This window comes from Leptosomus discolor, chromosome 5 (assembly GCF_034619465.1).
Source record: "Leptosomus discolor isolate bLepDis1 chromosome 5, bLepDis1.hap2, whole genome shotgun sequence".
In the NCBI taxonomy this organism is placed as follows: Eukaryota; Metazoa; Chordata; class Aves; order Leptosomiformes; family Leptosomidae; genus Leptosomus; species Leptosomus discolor.
The window spans coordinates 38,766,603-38,794,429 of NC_141395.1; the positions used below are offsets into that span (position 1 = coordinate 38,766,603).

Consider the following 27,827-nt stretch of genomic DNA (forward strand, 5'->3'; position numbering starts at 1 on the left):
TCAAACTGACACCCTTTAGTACTGAATGCACAGCTAGTCCCTCTGCAGCCATAGGGAGTATCTAGCTCTCAGCATTCCAATGAAACCAAAATCACTTATTTCAACTCTTCAACAAGCTCTGAGAGCCATTTTATTAACAGGCTCTTTGGCTGTACATCTATGTCCTGGTTTAGGCTAAATCAGAACTAATTCTGTTTTAGTGCTTTAACTTTTCAGTTAAGTCTCCTCTAACTACCAGCACTTTCTGAAACAGCAGCATGCTTTTCCAGACAGTGACTGCTCCTAGAAGGGATAAGGCCTGATGTTTATAGTTCGTACCAAGGAACGGTATGCAGAGAGGCCCTTGCTTATACTTGTTCTTATGGCGACCAAGGTCACTGCTAAATCTTGTACTCCGTGTTGGGGTGCCAGGAGTGAAAAGGGTCGCACCTACAGGGAGGAGCGAACTGGACAGGTGACCCAAACCTGACCAACAGAGTATTCCATCCCATAGACGTCATATTCACTATAAAGCTGAGAGATCACGAGGGTCTCGCCCCTTCGCTCTTCTTCGATGGCCGACATCTGAGGAGGACTGATCCGTGCATCCCTGAATCCAGTGCCTGAGTCCAGCTCCTGCATCCTGTCCCTGTCTGCTGCCGAGTCCAGCCTGGGACTGCCCCACTGCCAGCCCTGCGGTGTGGTGGTGATGTATTGTCATCAGGGTGGGGGGGAGTTGGGTTCGGTATTGGTTTTGTATATATTTGTACATACTGTATATATTTCATTTTTTTCCTTATTCTTATTATTATCTTTTCTTTTATTGTTATTGTTCCATTAAAGCTGTTTTAGTTTTCTTTTCCAAACCGTAAAGTCTCTCTCCCTTGTTCTCTCTCCTTTTCCCTTTTGGGAGGGGAGAGGGGTTAGTAGAGAGCGTCTGTCATTCGTTAGTGGCTGGCCCAGCCTCAAACCGTGACAATCTACTACAGGAGCAGGTGATCTAACACATCAGTAGACTGTAACTCACTTCTGTCAAGGCATTTTTAAATTTAAGGTATGATCCCCAACTCTTTTTAAAAGCCTCCTGATTTCAGTTTGGCTTTGATAGAGGGATATGCATGTCAAAAATCTGAAAGAGTTCAAATATGTTCCCATGAGATCTTCTTTCTGCTTCACCATCACTTGCCACTCATCAGCTTTTGCTGCATTTAAATTAGCTATCACTGCCATTATAAAATAAATTCGGTGAATTCAATTTCTCCTTACTCGCCCATCAGGGAGAACAGAATGATGGTGAACCTTACCTCTCATTTGTTTACTTGGATTTTTATTTTTACATAAAAACTGTAACATGCAAACAAAAATTTTAAGGATACAATAATCCTCAATAATGGCTTCCTTCAGCAAATGTGCAGGCATAAGAGGGATTTGTTAAATATCCAGTGGGCCGGATAATGCATAAACGGAAAGTGCACATTTAAATGCAGTTCAAAAACTTAATAGAGAGAACTCGACAGGTATTTTTTTTAATTTCAGCTGTCCTGGGCTTCAGGACTTCAGAATTCAGGACTGTCTGGATTCTGACCAATCTCAAACATAGCCAACATTTCTTCCTTTCATGACATTCTCAGCAGTTTGCAGAAAACCAGTTCAGTAATGAAGGAGGCTGAAAAAAGGTTGTTCAGATCTTCCATTTCCTAGCATGTCAAGAGCAGCTGAGCTCACACTCTTGCTATAAATAAAAAGAAGGCCCTCTTCAAATGAGAGGTTTGAGAGCCCATTACTAGTTCAGACAACTGGCAGACTAACATAAAGAGCCTATCGTCTTGTAGTTATTTCACATCTGTACATTTATTCTCCTAGACTTTTGGAGAACAGGACTTGAATCCAAGAAGGGAGCGTCGTTTGGACCTCACTGCTCCAAGTTGAAATATCATTGATTTTTAGTTAAACCTGTAATCTTCTTCAGTGGATTTCCCAGCTGCAAACATAAAACTCTGTCCAGGTGCAATTTCCATTACTCCTAATCATGTCAAACAATTTCCTACTCTATGACTGGCTGTCCTGATAACATGCAGTAAAGTCCAACACACTGTGTGAGTAATGGCAATATATATTAACAAGTTATTTTGCACCACCAAGTCATCGGTTATTTTTCCTCTGGAAGTAACTGCCTTGGTTTCAGGCTTTTTGACACATATAAGCACAAGCATGACACAACCATACATCACACTGGTACTCCATTCACCCCCCAGGGTTCCTTCTTCTGCTTGGAGTCTGGATGATATTTTCATTTCCATGTTTGTTCTGTAAAATGGACTAGTTATCTGATACAAGCCAATTTATTAATGATATGTTCAGTACCTTACAACAGTCCAATACAGCTTATACAGAAAATTACATTTGGAGCTCATCCCAGCTTTAGAGATAATCATCCTCTGAAAGAAAATGACGAGTTAAAACAGTTTTCAAAATTGGAGTAACAACTGTGTTTTCCTGAAATAATCCATTTTCCCCTCTGTCAGAAATATTGTCTTCCATCAATTTTCCTTCAGGGTGAAATGTCAGATCTTAACTGTTCAGAGATGTGGAGTAGTGAAGTCATTCCTAGTCAGATGAACTCTCAAAAATCTTTGTCATTAGAAACAACCAAAACTGATTATACAATGGCATAAATGGATTAACTCTGGACAGGAGAAAACCTTAGTTGTGGTCATGACCTGGTCATCACACTATTGCTATGGATAAAGCCAGGCAACTCAAAACCAGGGGAAGCTAACAGGAAGCGCATACTGACAGTGACAGTAAGAAAGTTGAACTGGGGCAGGACGAAATTTTCCATCGACAGAATAGTAACAGTTTCTTATCCAGAGTTTACTGCCATTGAATTTGCACTACTGTTTCATATGGGATTCATAATACCTTCCTAAAAACAAACCTAAGGCACGATAATACTTCTGCCTTCAAATCCCATCTGGACCACACACATGTTGACAAGCATCCCATGACTTCTCTGGTCTTGGCTTAGAAGGAAAATAAAATTTTGGTGATGAGCAATACACTTCCTTCAAAAAGCTGTGTGAGAAAATGCCTTTCTAGGATGAGAGGAGGTGTCCACTGAGATCTCCCATTTGTGTCTTGCCCAGCAAGGAAGCACACTGACAAGTGCTATTATATAATTAGTATTTAGTTTCTGTGAAAAGTGTTCCATTTTGGCTAGCTCTGCAAGAAGAGGTGCCAAATGCTTTCTGACTCTCTTGAATTAAATGGGTTAGCTGTCCCATGTGCCTCAGATCTGCTCCAAACTGGCTTCAAGTAGCTGATGTTTACCATGGGGATGCAAGGCCAAGAGCACAGTTGTTGGATCCAAGGAAGTCACTCCTTGATAGTTCTCTTAGGCAGTGTAAGATCATTAACAGGCCTGGATAATTACACACTTATTAACAGAAGCAGTCATTATACTTGAATAAGGGAGGAGAATAGTGTTATCAAATCTCATGCTCTAGGGTGTAAAGCAATCATCTACAAGTGCCATGACAAAATTGCGGCAAAATGCTCACCAGCAACACAGAGGTGGGACTGGTATCTTCCTCGGTGACAACAGGTGGGGATGACTAGAAACAATGTATGAAAACTAACTACCCATTTTAGCATTCAAAGAGAGCAGCACTGCAGGAATGAGGTCATACCACACTGGGAGCAGTACTCTGCAGCAACTCAACACTTTTTAACGAGTATCCAAGCTGTAGTGTGAGGGCATTGGTTTTATTCCAGCAATTGATCTCAGAGTGAGGAGAACAGACATGCCAGATGAAGTAGAATTACAGCTTCTCTGTACCACTCAGTCATCAGCCAAATATCAAGATGTCTTCCCTCCACAATGTATTTCACTGAAGAATCCTGACTGAAGGGAATTTAAATATTAATTCCTAAAGGAAGGGTATGAAGAAAAGGAGCGAGAGTAACTCATTTCCCTTCTCTCTGTGGGCATATTCAGCCCTTGACAACAAGATGGACAACTCATAAACCCCAAACATCTTGGGCAGTCATTAACAGTTTAATTAACATAATCACATGCCAGAAAGTCTTTAGGAACACTAGAAAAGAATACCCATGCTTGCCCAGATTTGGTGGGTGGGTTTTATGATGGGTAACAAAATACCTAAGAGACACGTTAGCTCTTTAATAAGAGGATGAGGATTTCTGTGAGAAACGGTATTTGACTTACAGCAAAGAGAGAGCGCCTCATCTGGGAGACAACCACACCTTTGCCTATGTAACCTAGGTGAGACCTTCGGTCCTTTTGCTAGTGTCATTTCTCTGGGTATTGGCACACAATGCTAAACAAGACATTCTTTCACCTAATCAGCAGCAGAAAAGAAGGGAAAACTGAAAGTTCAAGGATTAAATGACAATGTAACTCAGTGTAAATGAACCCTGTGTCACCAAGGGTACCAAACGAATACCAGCAAGTTCAGTTACAAGTGCCTAATGCCCATCCTATTATTTGTTTATGAACTAGAATGTCAGGTTTTCATCACAAGGCATAAAAGCCTCCCTTCTTGATCCTGTTCTATACAGGGAGATAAAAACAACCAACCACTTGCAAAATACTGACTCATAGGAAGAAGTGGAAAGGCATGGAAAACATTCTGCTCCTCTCCTGATCTAGGAGAAACACAGTTGTGCCATAAAGATTAGTAATAGTTAGATCAGTTAGAACTCCCCAGAAAAGAAGAGGAAATGGAAAGAAATATCACATCCTGGTCTTCCGAGAGACCAGCAGAACTGCAAGGCACATCTTACACAAGGCAAAAAGTAAATCCATCATCCATAGCTGGGCTTATCAGATTCTGTCAGAATTGGGACTTCCACCACCTATTAAAGCCAGGACCAGAACTCATCTTTTCATTTTGTTTCTTCTTACACTCTTCTTCCACAGTAGCAGCATTTTTCTTATTGCGTAACTGATTTAAAGAGTCTGAGGGGAAGACAAATGTGTAACAGATCCTGGCTGTGTCTTTGCCATCTCACTTTCATTTCCCTAATGGCACTATTGTAACTAGATTTTCAAAAACCAGCAAAAGGTCTCATTTTGAATGGCAACAGCTGTTGACATCAAGACTACATTGAATAATTTACTGGTTTAATTGTAGCTGCTAAACAATAAGAGCCCCTTGTTGAAGATTATTTCATTGGCTGAAGTCTTGTCTTTTTTTTCCCCGTGGCTGCCTCTCCCTTTCTTTGTATGCTGGACACCACCAACTGTCTCACTGAAAAAACATTTATAACTTTTGCGGCCCATGCAAAACTAGTTGTGTATGTGACTACTATTATTTTATGGCACAGACTGTTAATTCTGGCTCAGATACATGGGCTGTGTATTTCCAAATGTAACAAGCTATTTGGGGCCCTTAAACAGGACCTGAGAAACTGATGCTCAGACTCAGACTCCTGCACAAAGCCCGGTTTCAGCCAAACCCTTTGCATCAGTCCCCATGTGAAAAAGACAGCAGTTAACACTTTCACGTCACAGTAGTGCTGCCGGGTTAGATCACCAATGGCAACAAAAATTCTGTCAACAAGTAAATATGGAAAAACAAAGTCATTTTACAGGCCTACACTTCAGTGTCAATGGCAGCGTTTGCTACAAACCAGTGGTAGCTAGAAGGAAAGCTAAAGGCATTCTGTGAAAAGTTGTTCTCTATGGTTTTCACCAGGGGTGTAAGCTTTTTTTCTGGTAAGCTGCTGGATATTCATGACTGGAACTTGAACGTCACGAGAGACCTGAAAATCAAAGGTTACATTACTGCTGCATACACTCTGTTTGCAGGAGTGGGACAAGCGCTTTGCCAAGCCAAACTGTACACAAATCATCACGTGCACAAACAGCAAATAGGATGGCTCACCTCAGAATTTGCACTTACCCTTGGGTGCAGTTTGGATGGCATGGATGGCACTCATGATCCTCATCGGCGTATTTGAAAATGAAGCTGTTGGCCCCCTGTAAGCCATCAGGACATTTTTCCACACAATTTGGACCATCCTTAAAATGGAAACACTTTGTGCAGTGGTCAGGTCCCTGGAGAGTGCGGAATAAAGAAATGCAGTGCATTCAAGTTACTCTGTTTTTTCCTGCTGCACTAGAATTGCAGGCCCTAGATTGACAGCACACTCAGCAACAACTGTAGTAGCATTTCTTTCCCAATGAACAGTGAATTAGCTATATGGTTCCAATCTCTGTTAAGGAGCAAAGCAATGGCAATGGCCTTTCAGTGAGATCCCCTACACCTCTGCACTCCAGAATTATTTTCCAGACTGCATTCTCCCTGTGGTAGTATCTGGTCACAATAATACTGATAAACTTCTCAATACACACTTAGACTAGACTGTTACGAAGTACAAACCAAGGCTCCTGGACAATGTAAATGTAAAATTTTAAAGCTCAGATGATAAACCAGCGTATAATCAAATCTGGTGTTCAGGTTGGGCACTGGTCTAGGATTTTACGTTCATGAGCCCTGCTACAAATCCAAATTTCCCTCAGGGATTAAACAGTTGAAACACTACCGTCTTTCTTTATGGCGGTGGTGCAGAAAACACAGTATTGCAATAAAACTGATGATGCCTTTTTTTCCATTCAGTAGGTAAGGCACCAAAATAAGGAATTAAGATATGGGTAAAATTTTCTCAACGACAAAGAGCCTAAAATACAACTCCTCATTGCCCAGGATACTTGTGACTTTTAATCTTGACAATATAAAAAGACTGAAAGAGACAGCTTCTACTTCACAAAAAAGCAATAATCTTTGAAAGAAGACTCACTGGACATTATAAAGGTGACAGCTGCAGTTAACATTCACTTTGGGTGCACAAAAAAAATCCTCTATCAAAACAATCTAAAAGGCTAACCTAAGTTAAAAAAACCACTTAACGTGTTGTTCAAGAGAACTTAAGAGATTGAGAGAAATTCCCACACTTTTTTGTGGAAAAGTTGTAGTAGAACAGGAGTATAAAGAATGAAAACAGGGATAAAAGAGTGCACTCAAATCACAACTGAATGCTCTCTGTCATTTAAAAAAATTTTTTGCATCTGTACCACTAAGGCATTAAGACAACTGAGGAAATAAAACTTTTTAAACCACATTCTTAAGGAGGCTGATCCAAGAAGTTTATTCCCAGCACCAGTTTAACATGAGCAGAATTCTTTCCCTACATACAGAATGTGTGTATTTTCTGCTTTTGTTAACATTAATTTTCAATAGCTGCTTTAAAGCCTGTAAATAGAAAATGTCTGTGCTTTAGCACACTTTAACAAGCTAGACTGTAATATACCAAATTTTGTTCTTACCGGCCCATAGCACGTGATCATGTTTTCTTCCATCTTTTCACACTGGGGATCACACTCCACACAGACAGAACCATTTGCAAATTCTCGAAATTCCCTAGGAAAGTATTTTGCAGGCAGGTTAGGAGAAAGCCAAAGTGAGAATGAAACTGAGGCAAAATGGCTGGCTCTTCACCTGGTGGAAATCATTTGGCTTTCAGCAGACTGTGCCAGCTAAGATCACTTCTGTTAATGACACTATGCTGCTTTGCACCAGCTGAAAACTGGGCCCCATCAGCAACCTCATTCACAAGCAGGGAAGCAGAACACATCTTGTTTACCAGTACAAATCCATAGTGTTTTTTTCCCTTTTTCCTTAAGAAATAAGGACCTCATTAACAGGACTAGGTAACTCATTGCTCTGGTTTTATCTATGGAATTGTCACTCATGGCTCAGATTCAGAAAACCACTTGTAACATGTGAGACACCACTATCAGGTAAGAAAGGATTAGCAAGAGCATTGATCACAGTGCTGCTCTTGTTCTCCAAAAGGTCTGAAATGTTTTCATCAACCACAATTCTAGACTGAGGTCTGAATCTATAAAATGTCAAAAGAAATCCTTTGGTATTCGCAAGAAACTATCAGCCAGATATTCTTCTTTTAATTAACCACTTACGGGGGGGGGGGGGGGAATAGTGATAGAAAGTGGGATTTCTTCCTTCAAACACCAGGTGTCTCATTTCAGCTGCCAGCTGCCCCTCAGCGAAAACCTCCAGCACCCTCTCACAATTCATTCCACCTTCTTCTAGGCTGAGATGAATTAACACCTGAACAGGTCAGTTTTCTCCCACTAACAACACACAGGATCTATGTAACTAGCTCAGACTGGACACCTAAGCTTTGCAGACTGATTCCATCTTGTTGCATTAACCAGTTAGAATACTTGCATTAATCAGTTAAAGATGTGCTTCACATTCATGTTAGTGGGCTCTAGTAACATCCAGGTGAAGGCCTCTGTGCTTAGTTTATCGATGCTCACCCTCCACTCCTCTGCAGCCATTAGGATCTATTGCAATAACACAGCTGAGGAAAACCTCACTTGACTACTGCAAGTGAGCTCACCCTTCTTTGGCTTTGCAGATGGATCTTTTCTGTTGGGAACTAAAAGAGAAGTCAAATACATTTGACCCTACCCTGAAGTACTGTTGCTGCCCTGCAAGACGAACGTGCAGAGCTCTCAAACAAACAAAAAACCTCTCCCCAAGCCCAATTCCCTTCACATAGTTAGGAAGCAACTGAGCCTGTGGAAAGTGTAAATATCATTCACTAATTAATACAGATCAGAACGTCGTGACTTGAGGGCTGGTCGTGAGAGCCTCCTCACGATCTTACTGGAATAGGCTTCATGGTGGTAAGCCACCAAATGTGGTCCAATTGCTCCAATATATGCCGGTGCATATGAGAACACAACTGTGGTCTGCAACTGTTTTTTTTTTGGGGGGGGGGGGGGACACGGGCGGGGCAGGCCAGGGGAGGAGGAGAGAAGAGGCGCTTTTAAGCATATAAAACTGTACTCCAGCAAGACTATTTTTTTTGCATGTATTCTCCAGATAGAAGAGTTTAGAAGATTTTCAGATATATATGGAAATTCATTCAATACTCTTTCCTTAACAGTTACATGAGTTGGCATCCAAGGCAGGAAAAGAAAGAGAATGAAACCACACAGTGATCTTACTTTCAATTAGGAGTTTGAGCTGAAAAAGATAATTAAAATCATTTAGCTTTTTATGTTAACTTTAAAAGAGGTGTGGCGGACCTTGCTATACTGTTATACAGGAAGTGAAATTCTACCTGTTTCCCTCCACAGCCTAATCATGAATTTTTGCTGCTGCAGTGAATATAAGCAGTTCAGCTCTTATTTTTCTGTTGTAAGGCAGACTCAGCCACCTTGGCTGTGCCATATGTAGGCACTGCCCCACCCATCCTCCAGAAAGATGGTGCACATGCATGAGCAGCAGAAGGGGAGGAAGAACTCGCGTTGATTTTATTATTTATATTTGTATGTACACATACACAGTGCATTACAAAAACTATTTTCCTACTTTGCAGTCCTTATTCAGAGAATTTATTTATCACATGCCTAAATCTAACTCCTCTGAATGGACATAATTGTATGTGTTTCTGAATAGGGGTCTCAATATTAAAGTAGGGTTAAATGGTGGGTTTTCTTTGTATGTCGTCACCTAAATCAAATTGCTCACATCACCAGCAATGCAAAAGATGCAACAAATTTTTGATGTGGCATGAAAATTTTAGACAGCAGAATAATAGATAAAGCCTTCTACAAAAGTTCAGATTTGGAAATCCTTAAAACTTATCCCACAATATATTTCACTCAAAATCAGTAATACTGGCAATGGAGCCAGATATTAATTAATGTAAAACCAAAATCACTCACTCATTAAGGTCCTGAACAACATAATCAGCAACTTCAGGGAAAAGTGCAAGGGAAATATCTTACCCATCATACAGGTTACAAGAGTCTATGCAGGTCCTTCCCCTGATGAAGCGCTTGCAGGAGAGACACTGGTCTGGCCCTGGCCCCCAACAGCCATCACTTGAGCATAACTCATTACACACCATTCCATCGGCAGCTGCAGGGAGAGAAGATACTGTCACGTTAATCTACATAGTCCTCTGAAATCCAAAGGAAAACATTTCATTCAGCATTCCGCCATACTCAGAAAAGTAAACTGAATGTTAACATTTTCTAGAAACAGAACAGAAAAAAAGCAGAAAATGATCATCACACCATTACAGAAACACACTGCGCACTCACAGTTTGAATACTATACACACTTCTGGTCTGTTCCTCTCAGAAAGGATATAGTAGAGTGAGAAAAAGGTTTAAGAGAGTGCTGCCAGGATGATCAAAACTAGAGAACAGCATCTATACGAGGAATAGACAGAGAAGTAGCCTTAGATACGGGTGAGAAAGGACACGATAAAGGTCTATAAAATAATGAATGACAAAGTAAGTAAGCACAAAACAATTGTTCATTGCTTCTTCCAAGTCCCTCATGAGCAGTCAAAGAGACAGGAACCCAATAGGGTTCAAAACTGAGATTTTTCTTCATAGAAAGTATAAATCAAGCTGCAGAATTTCCTGAAACAGGACATGGTTAATGCCAGAAATTTAAAGGATGTGAAAAAAATCAATCGTCCAAATCCACAGAAGGGCTACTAAACTTAAATATAAAACACTAGCTCTGAATTGAGGACTCCCTGAAATAAAACTTATGGATGGTCAGGAAAAAGTTGAAGGAAAGTCACCATTAACTGTGATTTTTTTAATTATTTACTGCAAAAGCACCTGAAGAGCCAAAGAGCCTTTATATTAAAACCCCCCAAACCACAAAATAATGAACAAAGTGTGAGAGGGAAAGGTTGTTTCAAACAACATAATTCTGCATTTTTATTTTATATAAATCCTTCTCTATATAAATATCTAGATGACTTTGATGGATGGAGAAAATGAGCAAAGAGCAAAAGGAAACACATGCATCTGAAGAAAGTCCAGCTGCACAGTTCAGCCAAACCCTGGTATGTGAAAGGGTAGATCTCTTAATTTGAAGTCACTCTTGCACGACAAAATGTGTTTCACAAATGGACTGCATACTAGCCTGAGTAGATTAAAAATGGCAATGATCTGAAATAGCAGAGATAGCAAATATATAAACACTTGTAACACTTGTTTGCTTTTTAAACCACTGGAAACAACTTGAGGGAAGTGTCAAATAATACATTAAAAGTAGGTTTGCTGGTAGAATTCTACCACCCACTCCAACTGTAGCAATGAAGATGTCCGCTTGGGAACAAACACACACACACAGAATACACGTACAAAACTGCATACGCCCAGCACACAAAGACAGGCAATAGCAAAACCAACAGAAAATCTCTTTGCAAAATGCAAAAAGCCCCCTGGCAGCTCTATATTAAGTAAAAAGACAGCAGTCCTTCGTGCACTGTTTTTCAACACTTCTTTCAGTACAGCAGCATAGCTGGGTGACTGGGGAAAAAAAAAGCCCTATCTTCATTTCAGGATACCTTATGGGTTTGTCTCCACTGTCAAGGCTGGAACAGTGAAGTTAGGTACTGTCCATTACAATCTACCTTAATTAAAGAGTATTTTATATTATATTTAAAAAAATATATTATTATATATATAATAAAAATCTGAGTTTTATTACCTGAGAAGCACAAAGACCTTCTAAATCACAAGAGACAGCAGAAAGATGCTTTCTGTTCTCCATGGCATGTTTTAAAGCTGGTTATTCTGTGATATGGTATATTATGTCCCACATTTGAACACCAAGTATCTGTCACAGCAGCCTACTGTACAGGAAAGCACACTGCTTCGTACAGTGACTCCCTCCTTAACCGCTGCTTTTCATCATGCAGCATTGTTTGATGTTGGCACAATGTCTGTCAAACACATCATTCTGATCTGTACAGCATGCCTAACCTATGTCCTCTTTCATTTCCTACAAGGCAATTCCTGCACCTCCTTTTGCTTCCCGACATGCAGGAAGTTCATGACACACTGGCAGGGTGCTTTCCTTTGATATACACTACCTGTCCTGTCCTGTTCCTGTCACCCTGCTTTCTGACCACTGAATTTATTAGAAAGCACTTCTTAGAACAAAATATGCAACCATTGAATGCATCGTTTTTCTCTCCCAGACCATGTAGCGAGTAGCAAGAGGAGCAAAGCTTCACCCATATTTCCCTTCTCCTTGCAACAGGACATTCTGCTTTATGGAGCTGGAAAATGGCACATCCTCATCCACTTGTCTGGTTTTCTGCCTAGAACATTTTCATAATTCCGTGCCAAAAAAGGACATTTTACCTTTACAAGCAGTATAGGAACTAATCAAAGATTTCATGTCCTCCAGCCCTTGCAGGCAAACTTATCCAAGAACAAGAGATTCACCTGTGTGCTTCCTACTTGTACAGCGCTGCTGCTGACTCTGCATGGCTCTGCTGTACAATACATGTAATTCAGCAGGTAGATGAGCACTGCCTTATTCAATACAATACCAAAAATAACCTTGCACAAGAAAAGTCTGCACAGTCATGTCTTATCAAGACTGGAATGCTTGAATACTTTATTTATTTATTTATTTATATATCACATACACTTTCTTAATGACAACACCCAAAAGGTGTTCAGAAGTATCCTTTTGGTTCTCTTTCACCTCAAAGCTCAAATCAGGTAAAGCCAAATATAAAATAATTAAATTTAGGAGTAATTCCAGGTGGTCATTTAATTTCCTTTAAAGCATATTAATTATCACAGATTCCAGCACAGCAAGAGAGACCTGAGCTATTTAGCATGCCATTTCATACAGATATCTCATTCTCTTTCCCTGAGCTTTACTGTAAATCAGGAGGCATTCTGCTGCAGACAAAGGAACCACACCACACAAAGCTAGTAGGAGCAGAGACAAAAAAAATCAGCTTTTCATTATTATCCTAACAGTAACTTTTTTTAAGCGTAGAAATATTTTTATAAAAGCTACCAGATGTCAGTAGTTCCACTACGCTGCCACAGACTGAACATCACAGAAATTAAAGGAACTAGGCAAAAGGTTTGCATTAGCAAATGCTACGTATGTAGCCCATAGAGTTTCCTTTTTCACCTACTTTTAGACATTCATGTATATCTTGGTCTCATGCTGGCTTTGGGCAGTACAGTTCAGAAGTTACATTGACTTGGTATTTAAGGCCAGTTTTGGCCCATTTCATGTTCATTGCCTACAGAAGCACCCAGGAAAAAGTTCTGGGTGATACAGCTGGTCATTCTGGGGGAATCCAAATTATGCCTTAGGATTTAGAGCACACTTGAAGGCTCCCTCAGAGCAGACTCCAGCACTTCATGCCTGGTCTGCCAATCTCCCTTGATCTCATCCAGTCTCATGGTGATGTGTGACTGACACTGACCAGAGAAATATACGAGTCCTGCCTCAGGTTGCCTGCCACAGGGACACCTGGGATTAAAAGACAGCTTCAGGCTTAAACAGCAAATAAAAAAAGAAGGAAAAAACCTCAAAGCCAAACCCTATCACAGTTCTAATTAGGAAAACTTTTTATACGAATAGTTTTATTTTCTAGTCAATAACTCTAAGTACTTGTCACACAATAAAAAACCCACCCTGGTTTGGAGATCACTTTGTTCTGATTTTCAATCTTAAGAACATTAGTAATTCTTCTGATTTCGTTTTACACACTCTCCTCACTGAAAGACAGTTTCCTATTTGCTTTCTCACCTTTTTTTGTAACTTGAAATTGTGCTTTTATTACTAGTGATTTCCTTTCTTTTCGCTGTCAGCTTCTCAGCTGTCAGACTACTCTGGGATAAGAATTTATTTACACACACACACAGTGTTGCACTAAAAGATCCCTTCAAACAGCAAGTAACACTACTACAAGATAGCTCAGAAAATATACGAGTAACATTATGCAAATAAAAAGAGAGCTTTTCAGTAAAGAAAATCATGATCACCTTACTGAAATCTAGCCAACACAGTGCCTGTAGTCTTATATAAAAGAAGCAATAGGAAAAAAAACCACAACACTATTTCTTCTGCTTATTTCTAAGTCACAGAAATGTTTTCATAAATGCATCTTGGCAAGAAGGGAGTGTTTTTTTTGACAACTTAGAAAAACCCATTACGCTTGTCTGTCTTTCCCTTCTTTAATTACAAGGATGGCTAAAGAAATCTTTCCATTTTAGACACATTATTTGGCATTTCCATGGGCTGAGAATGTTCTGAAGCTCCAGCACATCACACAGCTATAGGCGGAAGGAAAGAACAATAATGCTTTTGACAGGAACTAATTTTTCTCAGGAGTTTTAGAACAAGTGCTCATTCTTTATTAACAGGGTCACACAGGTTAGAAACAGAAAGGTTCAATGTTTTTCCTCAACCTAGACAGAATATAGGAAAATTAGCTATCTAAAAAAAGAAAAACTATTGTTATTTGGCTATACACTTATGGGCCTGATCCAAAGCTCTGTGAACTCAACAGAAAAGCAGACTTCAATTAGCTCTGTATCACACCTGATAATGAATGTAATCATTTATTCAAGTTGTTAATTGGTGGCTAAATTGACATAATTAATAACCATCACATTATAACAACTTTTGCCTAGAAAGGTCTCACTGTACACTGCAGGTGTCACTAAAGCTGAAAGCAATTATTTAAATATCTTTGTATAAAAGAACATTTTTTTCTACATTTATTTTTTAACACGAGTCAGCTCTGACTGTTCCATTAAAAAAACCCATGCTGGGAGAAAAAGGCAGATTCTTCACTTCAGCATGGAGCAACAGTAAAATCTAACTATCAGACCACATCCTCTAGCAAATAACTTTATAGTCATTCATTCTGCATTAACAATGTTCATAACGAAGTAAGTTTTATGCACAGTGTTTAACATTACAGTTTATAGTGGTAGACAATTAAAAGTCTACATTAGATGAGAGCTTCACGCACTGCATTTTAGATACATGCCCTCCAATTAATTTCCACTCAGCTTACCAGTTTGAAGATGAGCATTTGCCATCTGAAGTCTTAAACAACCTTGGGAGACGCTATCAGACCGTGCTAGAGGTGCAACAGCTATTGAAGCCTCAACTTGTCCCTTGCCCTCAAGTCTCCTCCTGCAACCCTCCCCCAGCCTAGGTGTCTTTTAGGGTCTATGCTGCTCAGAAGACTTTTGCTGGTCATCACATATTGCCGCCCTTTCCATGGTGTTCAGCCTCAAAGGTGCCACTTCCTTCTTTGTTCCCTGCGTACAAAAACTTAGACACTGACATCTCTACCTCTCAATGTGTGCAGGGAAGGTGGAACAGAGAGAGGTCACCTTCCTTCCAGGTACCCACCCCCTGTATGGGACATTATTAGAAAGACAACACAAAGCAACAGAGCATTGTGGGGTTTATGGATTTTTTTAAAATTCAGAAAACACACGTATGTTTTGCACCTGTATTTTTAACATTCTAGAAACAAGTGAAGTCTACCCTACGCTTTTAACCAGCATTTGGAAAAGCCATCTTGGAGGCAGTAAAATAACTGGTGATTATTTTAACATTGTTCAGAAGCGGCAGAAAGAGCAAGATGAAACAATTGAGGGTATCACAAGTATACAGTGTATTTTGTGTGCTGGATAATTTTTAGCATTTTCCACTGGCTGAAGTCTGTTGCCTTCATCTTCTTCACTGAAAAAATAACATCAGAGTTCTGCCAGACTCTATAATGTCAGTGTTATCTCAAAGATGAAGCATTAATATAGACTGAACTTTTCCACAAACATTTTACTCCCTCAACAATTTTTCAGTGTTTCCTCACTGACTTACAGAGTCAGATGAACACAGTATTAAATGGTACGGAAAAGATATCATCATCTTGTGATATGTCATGAAAGTCACTTAAATAGGATGATGACTAGAAGATCTTGGAAGCTCTTACGTGAGTTTTAAGAAAAGCTACACTTTAACAGTAAACGTTTGCTGTAACTTGCTTTAAGCCATTAACAATTACCAGATAGTGAGGAAAACAAAAACAAGCTGATAGTGACTCAAAATATACAAAGAAATAATAATAATAAACATACCTGAGAGTGGCTGTAATAATGAACATGGTTTAGACTGGTTTCACCAGTGGAAAAAAAATCTTTAATGGGTATTTTTATTAACGAGTCACAGCAAGCAAACAGACAGTATTTCCACCACAGAGGATGGATTCTGGTCCTGTAAGTATTTACTTAGGCATTTCCCTTCCCTGCTCTGATTAGTCTTATTTGTCACTCGGAGAGGCATGGGCACATGCCCCAGGATCTGCAGGATCAGGGTCTAAAAGCAGGGAAAACAACTGAAAGACAGAAATGGAAACCCTAGAGGCCTGCCCTCAGACGCCAAACATTCAGGCAGTGGAAGATTCAGAGAAATCTCTCCTAAACCCCAGCTTGTTGGCCCATCCTGAAAATCACAGATGTTTCCGAGGATGCTGGAGATATGCGTGGGGCTCTAAGGAATGGTTCTGCCTTCCTCTAAGTAATTGTGAAGATTTTAGTTAGACATCTAACCTGCAGCAGAACCTGTTTAACCCCAGAGAGGTGCTGACTGACAGGCAGGGTTGAAGCAGCAGGATAGCCCTTCTCATCTGATGCTGACTCTCAAGAGGCCACAAAACATTAATCAATTCATTCACGCAGACATGCACAGAGGGAGAAAACCACTGTTCCCTGTTAGGATTCAGGAAGTTAGCTAAGACATTGCCTTCTGATCGGAGTAACTTGGGCCCTAGCCTACGTTCATTATGTACAATCCATTTAATGAACACAGGTTAGGGTCCATTTTTAAAACTAGCAACCCACCATCCCTGGGCAGATGAGATTCTCTTTCTTGGCAACACCTCTATTTGCCAAATAATATACCATTTTTCATAGTTGTCTTTCTGTGTGGAGGCAGAAAAAACAGACTGCATACTGGAAGTACAAGCCATCTACAAATGCTCTAGCTCACAAGACTGAAGGCACTAGTTATTCATGGGAAGTCAGGAGCTTTCCTCCAAGTTTCAAAGGAGGTGATGGTGCCAAAAAATGCATCTTTTGCCCTTGCAAGGCTGATCGTATTCAATGTTAAAATAATATTCACCCTCAGAACAACTCAAAGCAAAGAAAAAGCCTTGAGATGGAAAAAAAGAAAAACAAGAGAACAGAAGCCATTAAGATAATGATACTAAGCTCATGGATGCTAAGAAAGTGGAGCTACTTCAGAACAAGATAAAGTTGGGTGTGTTGAAAATAGAGACTGTGCAGCCTTCTTTGTCCTACAACTGGTTAACTCTTTTCATTATTCAGGACTATTCTTGGACTCCTCATCAATGCTTCATTCCCACATGACGTTATCATCATGTGTTCGCTCATCTCTGGATGATGAAGAGAGCTAGCTACTTTCATAGACAACCACCCGGATTAATTTACTCATGCTTTTGTCACCTCTTGGCTGGGTTACAGTAGTAAGGACAGCATGAAGCTGTTCCAACATACAGGACACCCTTGTGCATTTCTTCACCACAGAGTAGCAGCAGACATTGCATCTCTCCTCCACCTGCTGTATTGCCTTCCCACAAAATGTGCTACCAAATGTAAGGGTTCACAGTTTCACAGCTTGGCTAAGGAGACCTTTTGCAAACACACACAAAAAACTTCTATCAAGAAAAGTTCTGTTCAACACATCCTTCTGTCTCACATAACAGAAAGTTTATGACAAAGGATAAAGCACTCTGCAGTTTAAAAGTGGACAGTGGTCTGCTGTAGGTTAAGAAAAAAACCCCTCCCTCTACACCCTCAGGCACAATCACAATTAAACTATCTAGATCAACAGCAAGAGGCATTTCTTTAACTTTCACTTTTTTAACTTGTATACAGAGAAACAGCCAAATAATAATAACTAAAAAAGCCCCCAAAACAACAAAACCAGGGACCTTGTTCAGTTCACCACTACTGAACAAGACTTTCCACTTCATGTAACTCTTACATGACAGAAGACATCAGAAAAATAACTGAGCAGCAGTGATAAATGCATAGCTGTGTTTCACCTAACACTGGAAGGTACTACAGTGATGAGCACAACCACAAACTCTCTCAAACCATAGCAGAAGAGTACTTCAAAGGGAGGGGAGAAAAAAAAGAAAAGGAAAAAAAAAAAGAACTAAATGAATAAGCTAGAAGTAGGACCACAGTCTGAAAAAAAACCCAAAGCAAACATTTCTGGCTGGTCAAAGCACAAACCCCAGAAACACCACTTAAACAATTTAATGTAATCTCCTCTCTTGCTAGCAGTCTTAACAGATGCTTAAAATTAACTGTATTGCTGCTACGATATGACTGTATTAATGCAATTTGCTGCCTGATTTCTGTATAATCAAATTATTTCATCTGCTGCATAGCATTCATTTGCTTTTCAGTACTATGATCTCAGTTCAGGTACCAGCACGTAAGCTTTCCTGAAAGACAATTAGGCACAATTAAAAGTAATCTTTTTTATCAGATAGGTCAAATACAGAAAGGAGGAACTCAGTGATCAAAAAGAGTCCCAAAAGTGACCTTTCTGGATTAAGAGAGGGACATTTTGGTGGAGCAGGGTAGGGAAAGCAAAAGATACTAATCTCACTCAATAAGAAAAGGGCCGTAGCTTTTCAATCTGTAAAATCAGTGCCTTTCATGAACACTACATTCACTCCACATTACAGAATTCGTATTTGTGAAACTGGATTTCTAATCTGAGAAGCTCTCATCATGGTAAAGATGCAGTGCTCTCTCTTCCCCTTTTCATTTGTTCACACCTTAAAACATTTAATTTCCCTATAAATCTGCTTAAAGGCAGACTGGGACAAATCCTTAGCTTCTGAAAATGATCACAGCTCCACCAATATCCATGCAGCTCTAAGAGACATTAGCTGAGTTTCTGTCCTGCTCACTGCACTGTAGCCTGTCAGTAGTTGTACCATTTCCCCTAAGTGAGCCAATCACAGACAAGATGTGCACTGAGCAGCAGTACTTACTGCAGTTCTCTGCCTTTTTATTTCGATGAATCACCGTCTTTTGACTGGGTGTGCTGAAGAGGCTGGTCCAGTTGACAGTGTGGTAGTAGCACAAATTGCTGTTGTCTGTTATGTAGATGTTGCCAGCACTGATTTGCTTCAAGGACTGAAACTGCAGGGAGGTAATGCCTTGTTGCTTTAGGATGAGTAAGGAAAGGCCACTGTGATGAAAACAAAAGTAAGAGAGAACAGGAATTAGCTCCAGAAGGCAGAACTTGTTAGAGCTGGTTGGGAATTTCCCACGACAATTAGTTCCTCACATCACGATGATGTTTCCGGCAAAACTGAAATTTGGTCCAAAACCTTTTATTTTGGGGTGAAGCAAATATTTTATGAGTCAATGTCCAGTTCTATTGCCTATAAAATTGAGTCCTGTAAGAACTGCAATACCATGAGCTGTGAGGCTGACAGCGCTAGGCCAAGTGGGGCAGTAGAACTCCTCAACTAGTTTCATTTCATCCCTTAACGTATTTTTTGAGATAAAGCGGTGTTGAGAAAACCGAATAAAATCCAGATTTTTTTTTTGACAGAATTAGTATTATGATAGTTTATATGCTGAGGAGAAACTGACAACGTCATGCAAAATGTATTAACATCATCTGTCAGGCATCAAATGAATGTCATTTATAGTAATACAGGACAAAATTGTTATTTTCAAGGAAATTTTTCCAGCCCACTTTCTACATTTCATTTTCCTTTTGTTGTAATACATGGTTATCGACTTTCTTCATCAAAGGAATGGTAAATAACTGTCTGTGTAAGATGGAAATGACTGCACATATTTTATGACTGAAGATTAGTGAAGACAATATCCAGTTCCTGGTCATCCTTTAAGTTATTGTAGTTTAATGATTCTAATTGTTTTCCAGCTGTTCCAAATAAAAATTGCTGCTTCAAAACAGAATGCTGGGCTGTAATTCAATCTCAAGGTTTCACTGCTATTTATATTCTGCTTGGGTGGCTATGTAAGATGCCAGCAGAATCTTATGACTGATTTACTACATTCACACAACAGGGAACCAGGCGTTGCTGTATATATCATTCAAGTACCTTCTTGTGCTTCCCCCATTATTTTGTACCACATTTTCTTCTCTTCAAACCAATTCTTCCATATGGGTTTTCACACAGAAACACCTCTGGTAAAAATGGCACTACAGAGCTAATGTACACCCCACCTGCTAGGTACCTCAGTGATTTCAGTGTTCTTCCATGTATTTATCTTTTGCCATTTCTTAAGACCACACTGTTCTCTGGGCACAAGAGCCTGCACTTCCAATCGCCACCGTATAAACTTCCTGATAAGGGGGCTAAGTTCTACTATTAATGTCTTTTAAGTTATGCTTCACATTCACAAGGTATTTTAAACCATAAAATGTATTTTCTGGAGAATGAGCTAATAGCTACAGAAATGAACCAAGACATTCTTTTTTTTTAAAAAAAAAATCATTACATTCAAAAGGTATTACCCATTATAAACAACCGATTACCAAAGATACTGTTAATGCACACCTTGGTAAGAGAGAAGAATGTATGATGCCCTTCCCAAAGGATGTTGCATTCTGTGTTACCGAACAAAGAATCATTGAACACAAATAAAACCCAATTCCATCAACAGAGGAAGTACCTTACCTATAGAGAGCTCTTCCACCAATAGTAACCAAGTTAGAAAACACCCTGAAATCTGTCATATTCTCAGGCCATGACTGTATGTTCAAATACCCTGAAGGAGAAAAAGGCAAGCACATGAATGTCAATGATTTCAGCCATAAAGACTGTTTTATCACATACATGAGTTAGGACAGGCTTATCCTATAAATGAAAGACAATGCTGGTTTGAGAAAAAGAAATAAATAGGTAATGAATGCTGCCGATTAATGTCTTAAAATTCATCAGACTGCTGCTCACCACTGTGTCCTCCAAAAAAGCAAAGGAGGAGTCATCACAGCAGCATTACATCCCCTTTCAACAGCCTCAGTGAGGGTGAACCTAAACACAGGCTGGAATCTTGCAAGGCCTCCCAGCCTTTTCTGAACAGCAGCAGCAGAAAAAAAATCTTATTTGCCTGAATTATTTTAAAATGTGCTAGAGACTTAGGTCAGAAGTTGAGAGATCCGTCATGATTCATTAAAAGATGACAAGACTTTCCTAAAACAAAGAACTTGCATTTGTTTCTGAGTGTGTGATTGACTACTCATCACCAGAGAGCATTCTCTGCACAAGTATGTGGGAATACTTATTTTATGCTACACACACCTCTACAGAGGGCAGTTCCCTATTACTTTGATTCAGTACTGGACCAAAATGCAGTACATCTTTAAGCACAGAGGTAATTCCATGTAAGTAGTAGAGCTGTCAAATAGACAGTGTGCTTAAGAACAGGCAAATTAGACACCCAGATGCCAGATTATCTTTGACATTAATATAGGGAGAGACTTAGAGCTCACTTTCATTTTTTAATACCACTGGGTTGCTGAAATACGCAACTTTGGAGAGGTGAAGCATGTGGGAGAGAACTCTTTTCAAATGCCGAACACTTGTTGAGCTCTGCCCAGCTACAATCACGCTGTAGTGTCCAAAGGGGTTTTTTTATGTGTGCAGGAAATGGGGAAATGCAAAAAAAATTTAGTAATTCTATCTACACATAATTAGCAATCAGTCAAGAACTCAAAGCTGCAGTATCTTCCTCCCTGCCCCCACATAGTGAAACAACAAGCAGCAAGATGCAAGAAAACAAAGTACTGAGTTCTAGCTATATGACCACACTGAAAAGTCACAGAAGATGGGAGGGACTACCTCCCCACATATTACATATTTGTCTGGAAATTACAGAAGCTGCTGTTAGACCAAGAGAAGTAGTTGAAAAAATAGATTGGCTTGTCTTGTTTTTTTCCAAGGCATATTTCAAATGAAGACCAAGATCCCTTGCCCACTCAACAGGAAGGTCTTGGGTCTTCTGATGCTTGTATAACTCAAACGTAATGGGCATTCTGTATTCATAAGCAAAGGACAACATGCTTGTGAGTATCAACTGATACTGAAGTTGTTGTGTATTAAAGTTTTATGAAATTTACCATGTGATGAGTTTAAAGAAAAAAAGCACCTTGTGTTCAGAAAACCCAACAAATGACAACCATAAATGCAAAGTGAGAAGTTCAGATTATAGGAAATCAGACGTTTGTTACCTGTTATCTCTCTCACTGTTTGGAAGATATTTAATTTCTCTGGATTGATTGCGGCAATTGTGTGATATGGGTCCCTGAAAGATTAAGAGGACAAAATGTGACAGTTTGAATAAAAAAGGATCAGGTTCTCAAAGATATGCCATACAGAAAGCGGTATTCAAAAGGTCAGTGCTTTGCTTTTCGGCAGCATATGCTCTAGATTTCTTCAGACTGTTGCTCCTGCAGAACCTGGGTCTAACTTCTCCCAAGTCATCTCGAAGGAAATAATGGTGTTTAGCATCTTTAAGGTTCAAATCATTAATGTTTTAGCAAATATTTATGCCTACGGAAAACTAAGGGTTTCTGAACAACGACAGGTGACCTTCCTAAAGGAAAGAAATTTTCTTCATTTTTTCCAGGAATACTCGCTCAAATGCACAGTTGCGATACTGTACTACCAGGACTAACAAAACTGCTACTGAAACAAGTGATGAGCTATAAGTGAAACAAAACTAAGAGCCTGCCAGAGATTCCTGACACATGGCATTACAAGGGTACAGTTTTTAGAAGCTGTTGAACAGGGCACATCAAAAAAGCACAGATCCTTGCTAGGCAAGTTTGTCGCCCCCCAAATTGCCATGACTTAGTAACTATCATCACACCGCCCCCCCGCCCCCCCCCCCCCCCACCCCTTCCTCCCAGAGTCTCCAACTGTTTAAGAAGACAACTAGTAGAAGCCTAACCCAAATCCTTCTGTAACACCATTTTGTGGTCTTTCTGAGGGTAGGAAACATCCTCAGTAAACGTGGAACATGCATTTCCACCTCGTCTCCTTCTGCTTTCCAAGGTACATCATTCATGGAACTGGAACATGCAGGCAATCAACTAGGCTGTCTTTGAGGGCAGGCCTCACAAGTCTATGCAGTGACAGGCTGATGGGGGCACTTCTAATTATCCTGAGGGCAACTCCAGGTTAGCAGCAACAAACTGAGTTCTTGAACCTTAACATAAAGCCCAGTGGACCACAGAAGCATCATATACACTTAATTTTAACAATATGGGGCCCTCAGAAAACTAGGTAACAAGTTTTGAATACCTAACAGAAACACGGCACTTTGCTTTTAAAATGCCTTACTACTAAAAAAGCAAAACCCTTGCCTGTAACAAACACGATGTTGCTGAATTTCACCTCCAAATCCTAAGACAGTCTTTAAAGATACAAATAAACATTTAAACCCCTTAAACAGCCCAGTGTCTGACATCAACACACAAAACTGTAGAATAATGCAGTCATCTTCTACCATTCTTATTAGCAGAGATAGGATTTTTCAGCGGAACAGGCACAGCTGAATTTTACAGCTCCAAGAATGAGAGTTTCAGCTCATTGTGAAACTGGAGATGGTCAGCTAAAGGGAAGACAAACAGCTGGTGAGCACTGAGGGCTTGTTGCTCCTGCTGCAAGTTGGGGGGGAAGGAGGAGGCAGCATGGGCTGCTAGATGGGGCTGTCCCCATCCTTAAACTACAGCTCTCCTTGGTGTATCTCAGCCCTTCACGGGCAGCAACACAAGCAGAAGGCAGCTTGGCTTTTAACACCCCAAACAGAAGAAAACAGCAGAGAGAAGGCTGCATCCAACCTATACAGGTCCCACCATTTTCCAGCCAATGTGTTTGCTGTCTCTGTCTCAGTCAGCAGATACGTATCCTAATGAAGACCACTCTATCCATATGCTTCATCAGAGCATTACCTTATTATCAGAGTACTACTGACTCACCAAAATGTAGGTCTACCTTCATGTCACTTAACTTGTGGAGACTAATTAAAGCCAAGTTATAATTATCGAATTTATACACAAACTATTATAAATAAGTGTGCATAAAACCAATTCATAATTATATATATATATTTTATAGATATAATATTTCAAATCCACAAACATTTGAAGTTCAAGTACTCAGGAAAGGGAAAGACGGGCTATAGAATCACAGGATCAAAAATATCACAAGATCAATTGTAATAGCGCAGTTCCCAATGAAAACAATCAGAAAATCCACTCACCATCTTCCACTGAAGTTATCCTCTGCCACTTCAAAAAGTCTTTTAATTCCCCACAGAAAGTTGGACTTTAAGTCCTTACAATCTGAACCACTGAAAATCCCTACTTTTAAAAGCTGCAGTTCACTCTGAGTAAACAAATTTGTAACAGAAGTTAACTAAAAGTTGGAGTGGAAATATGTATTATTGTTGTTGCTCTATACTGTCCATTTATATAATAAACTACTTCTGTAGCTAGTGTAATTTTTAAATTTTCCTTTCTGTATCAATGATTTGCAAAATATAACAGAAATTTCAAACAAAAAGCTGTTCAGAAATAGTTATTTTAATTAATTTCAAATTTTCTTCTCTTCCTTTAATATGTAATACTGTAATTTATGCTGTGGAAAAATTTAGGGCTGCAGAACTCAGTGTCCTCATACTTAAGACTTGCTGGAGTGAGTTTTCCTCATTAAAAATGAGAGACAAAGTGCTACAGTGTTTCAACATTACATGTCCTAGGCTTATATTCCTCTATTAAAACAGAAAAAAAAATTTTAACCCTCTGCTTGACAGTCCATAATTTAGAAATTTTTCAGATTAATACAGTTTTATTCAAGGTTGGTTTTGGAACCTTTAATTTAGACAGACTTTTAAATGAGACTCATAACTTTGCAGCTAATATAACTTTTGTTACAAAAGCAGTTCTAATGCTCAGAATTACATTTCATGCAATGCACTGGGATATCCACACAAAATCGCTCATGTCCTCTAGCTGCTTGTCTTGCATTTGCCAGCATACTTCCTGTCCTGTGAGATTTAACAGATTTACATCCAGCCTCTTGGTCAGTCATTTGGCCAGATCAGAAAGTGTGACGGCCTAAGTGCTGACTCCTGTGTGACCTTCTCCAGGGTTTCAACAAGTTTGAAGCAGCATTTCCTTAAATCACTTGAACCAAAGTCCTTCTTCCTCCCTATGCTACATTAACCTTTCATACTGTACTCCCTCCTGGAGAGATGAGAAGACCAACCACACAGTCAAAGCCGGCCTTTTGAGAATCATTGAGCTGTAGGGCACCAGGGAAGTGGATTTTCAACTGTCTTTCTCATGGCTGGAGACAAGTTGTAGGTAAAGCATTACAACCAATCACTATATCAAATCAAGGAAAAAAGTTGTTTCTTTCCACCTCACCTAGTAGGGAAAGCAGACTAGTGTCAACCACTTTATTATAATGTAAACATATCTGAATCTATAGAAAGACTAAAGAAAAATCTGCTGGCCCTACTTATGCCAGAATTCTGTTTCAGATCAATCTGCAGATGTTCACTTAAACACATTTTTGCTATGCCACACAGCTGTAAACATGGAGTTGGTTTGGGAACTGTATTTAAGATACCAAATCTTGACAACCATTTGCAAGCAATGTTGAAAGCTCCAAGGAGCCTAAAAAGCAAGTTAAAATTTGAAGGCTACACAGGGGTAGAAGCAATCAAGTACTTTACACTGTTAATGTACCAAAAAATACCTGCATACTTATGGCAACAAAAGGGCAAAAGGGTTTAATCTTATTTGTGCATTTTGAGGATTTTGCTTATTTTAGTAGCTCCAGAAATACCTCAAAGTGTCACGTGTAATTCATCATGGCTGGTTACAACACAAAGGCTGAATTACTAAGAAGATACAATCATATTTGTGTTCTCTCAATAACAGAAAGAATACGAGGCAAGAAAGTGGCTAGTTGCATTGGACCTCAGCTGACCATCAAAACAAGTACAGCTGTCTTCCCTGGACACATCCCACCCTTGCAGCATTTGCACCATGCATTCACCTTTGCTACAATGGCAAACACACAGTGCACCAAACTGGAAACAGTAAGGCACTAGTTACCTGGCTGGTGTATCCTCCTTTAGAAGGAGACATCAGTGAGACTTTCAAATACTGGTTCTGTACCTCCACATCTTCAACTGTTACTAAGACTTACTCAACATACAGCCACATTTAAACCAAAATACTGGATTTAAATACCAGTGAGTTCTGCACATCTCTGCAATTGAAATTTCAAAACTGACTGACAGGAGGGCAGCTTTTTTGCATGTATATGCAGTGACAGCCACCCAGGCTAAGACAATTTATGCTAGGTGAGAGTAACTCTGTCTGCATATTCTGCACATTAGACTGCTGGTCATACGAAATTTAAAACAAACTCATGGAAGGTGACTTCTCTTTCTCCCTTCTATTCTCTAATCAGCCATTATTTTGTAAGGCAATACCGAGGATCTCAAAGTAACCAAAGAGCACAGTTGTCTTTTCTCCTTCTAATGCTAACAGTCTACTTCATCTTTCTTTTCCTAGAGGTTGAATCATAAGGATCAAGGTAACAGTTTCCTTCATAACGGAAGGCAGAAAACTAATTTATCCTGGATCTGCTATTCTGTAAAAGAAGCCTGTGGACATCATTAAGATGGCAATTCATTTCAGCTGGCACCATGACATAACATCTTAACATTTTGTCACTTACCCATGAATCCCAGTAACAAGGAAGATAAGGTTGCCATTGATCTTGGTACAGTTTATGAACTTGTCAATGTTGCTGGAATCCACCGTCTGAGCTGATGCTAAACTCCCTGTTCCAATGCCATCACACGCTGCCAAAACAAGGCGTTTGTGTAAACAACCAGGTAAAAACAATTACTGAATCAGAACACGCTGGCTTTCTAGACACAATTCTTCGTTTCTTTCAGAGATAAAGCAGCAGAAAGGTGTTAAAAGGGCGCACTTTACCCATACTCCCAAAGAAGCATGGACCAATTTAAAACAAACAAGAAGCTAAAGTACCCGCCACAGGAGGACATCCTGGCACACAGGTTAAGGTCTTTCACACTGGTCTAAAGGCAAGTATAAACCACACAAAATCCCACCCAAGCCAGCTGCAAACAGATAGCTGGTAATTGAGCTCAGTCTAGCCTGGTGGCCATGACATTTATTTGTGCACTACTCACTGCAGAAACTGAGGGGTCCAAACACTGGTAGCTCAAGAGGTTCCTTTTGCTCTGGTGGATTTGTGAACCTAACCATTCACATGCCATAAGGTCCTTTAGAAAGGATGTACAAATAATTCTTTACTCATCATCCCAACAAAGTTACTGGGGCCTGGAGAAACTTTAGTAACCACCAAGGAAACTTCTCTGTGTAGCCTTTCCATGTTATTCAGTTGCATTTTCTGGGACACATGATGCACCCAGGAACAAAGCCTTCATGACTTCCATGATGTATCCTGTCTCTCCAACTGGGCTCCTCTAATGGCAACTACCAGCAATACACCTGAGCCTTTTACACACACGTGATAATTTTCCTCCTCACAGAGTGAGGCTAAGAGCTTGACAGGAACACTACACATGTATTTTCATGCATATCCAGCTAAAAAGTTATTTACTGCAATTAGGTCCAAGGGCTGGACATTGCCTTCACTTACAACTCAGCATGTCAGTACCCTCTCCTGGCAGATATCTCTGCGTTTCACTGTTTCAGCCATGTGGAGTGACTGTTGGTTTACAGACTTTTTCAGCAGCTTCACTGTGAATTCCCTTCCAGATATGGCTTCCATTAGGACTGAAAAGTGGCATAGGCCCACATGGGAAAACTGATGGT

General features: G+C 39.8%; 1 protein-coding gene across 1 annotated transcript in view; it reads right to left on the reverse strand.

The window, feature by feature from the left end:
• ERBB4 (erb-b2 receptor tyrosine kinase 4) overlaps nucleotides 1–27,827 on the reverse strand; it is a 393,477-nt gene that overhangs the window by 145,760 nt on the left and 219,890 nt on the right. Inside the window, exons 9-15 of the mRNA XM_086465988.1 lie at nucleotides 26,698–26,824; nucleotides 22,167–22,240; nucleotides 20,614–20,704; nucleotides 18,946–19,145; nucleotides 9,830–9,962; nucleotides 7,331–7,424; nucleotides 5,907–6,061 (exon numbers count right to left, since the gene is read on the reverse strand). Of these exons, the coding sequence (XP_086322114.1) occupies nucleotides 5,907–6,061; nucleotides 7,331–7,424; nucleotides 9,830–9,962; nucleotides 18,946–19,145; nucleotides 20,614–20,704; nucleotides 22,167–22,240; nucleotides 26,698–26,824 (874 nt within the window). The remainder of the gene's footprint in view (nucleotides 1–5,906; nucleotides 6,062–7,330; nucleotides 7,425–9,829; nucleotides 9,963–18,945; nucleotides 19,146–20,613; nucleotides 20,705–22,166; nucleotides 22,241–26,697; nucleotides 26,825–27,827) is intronic.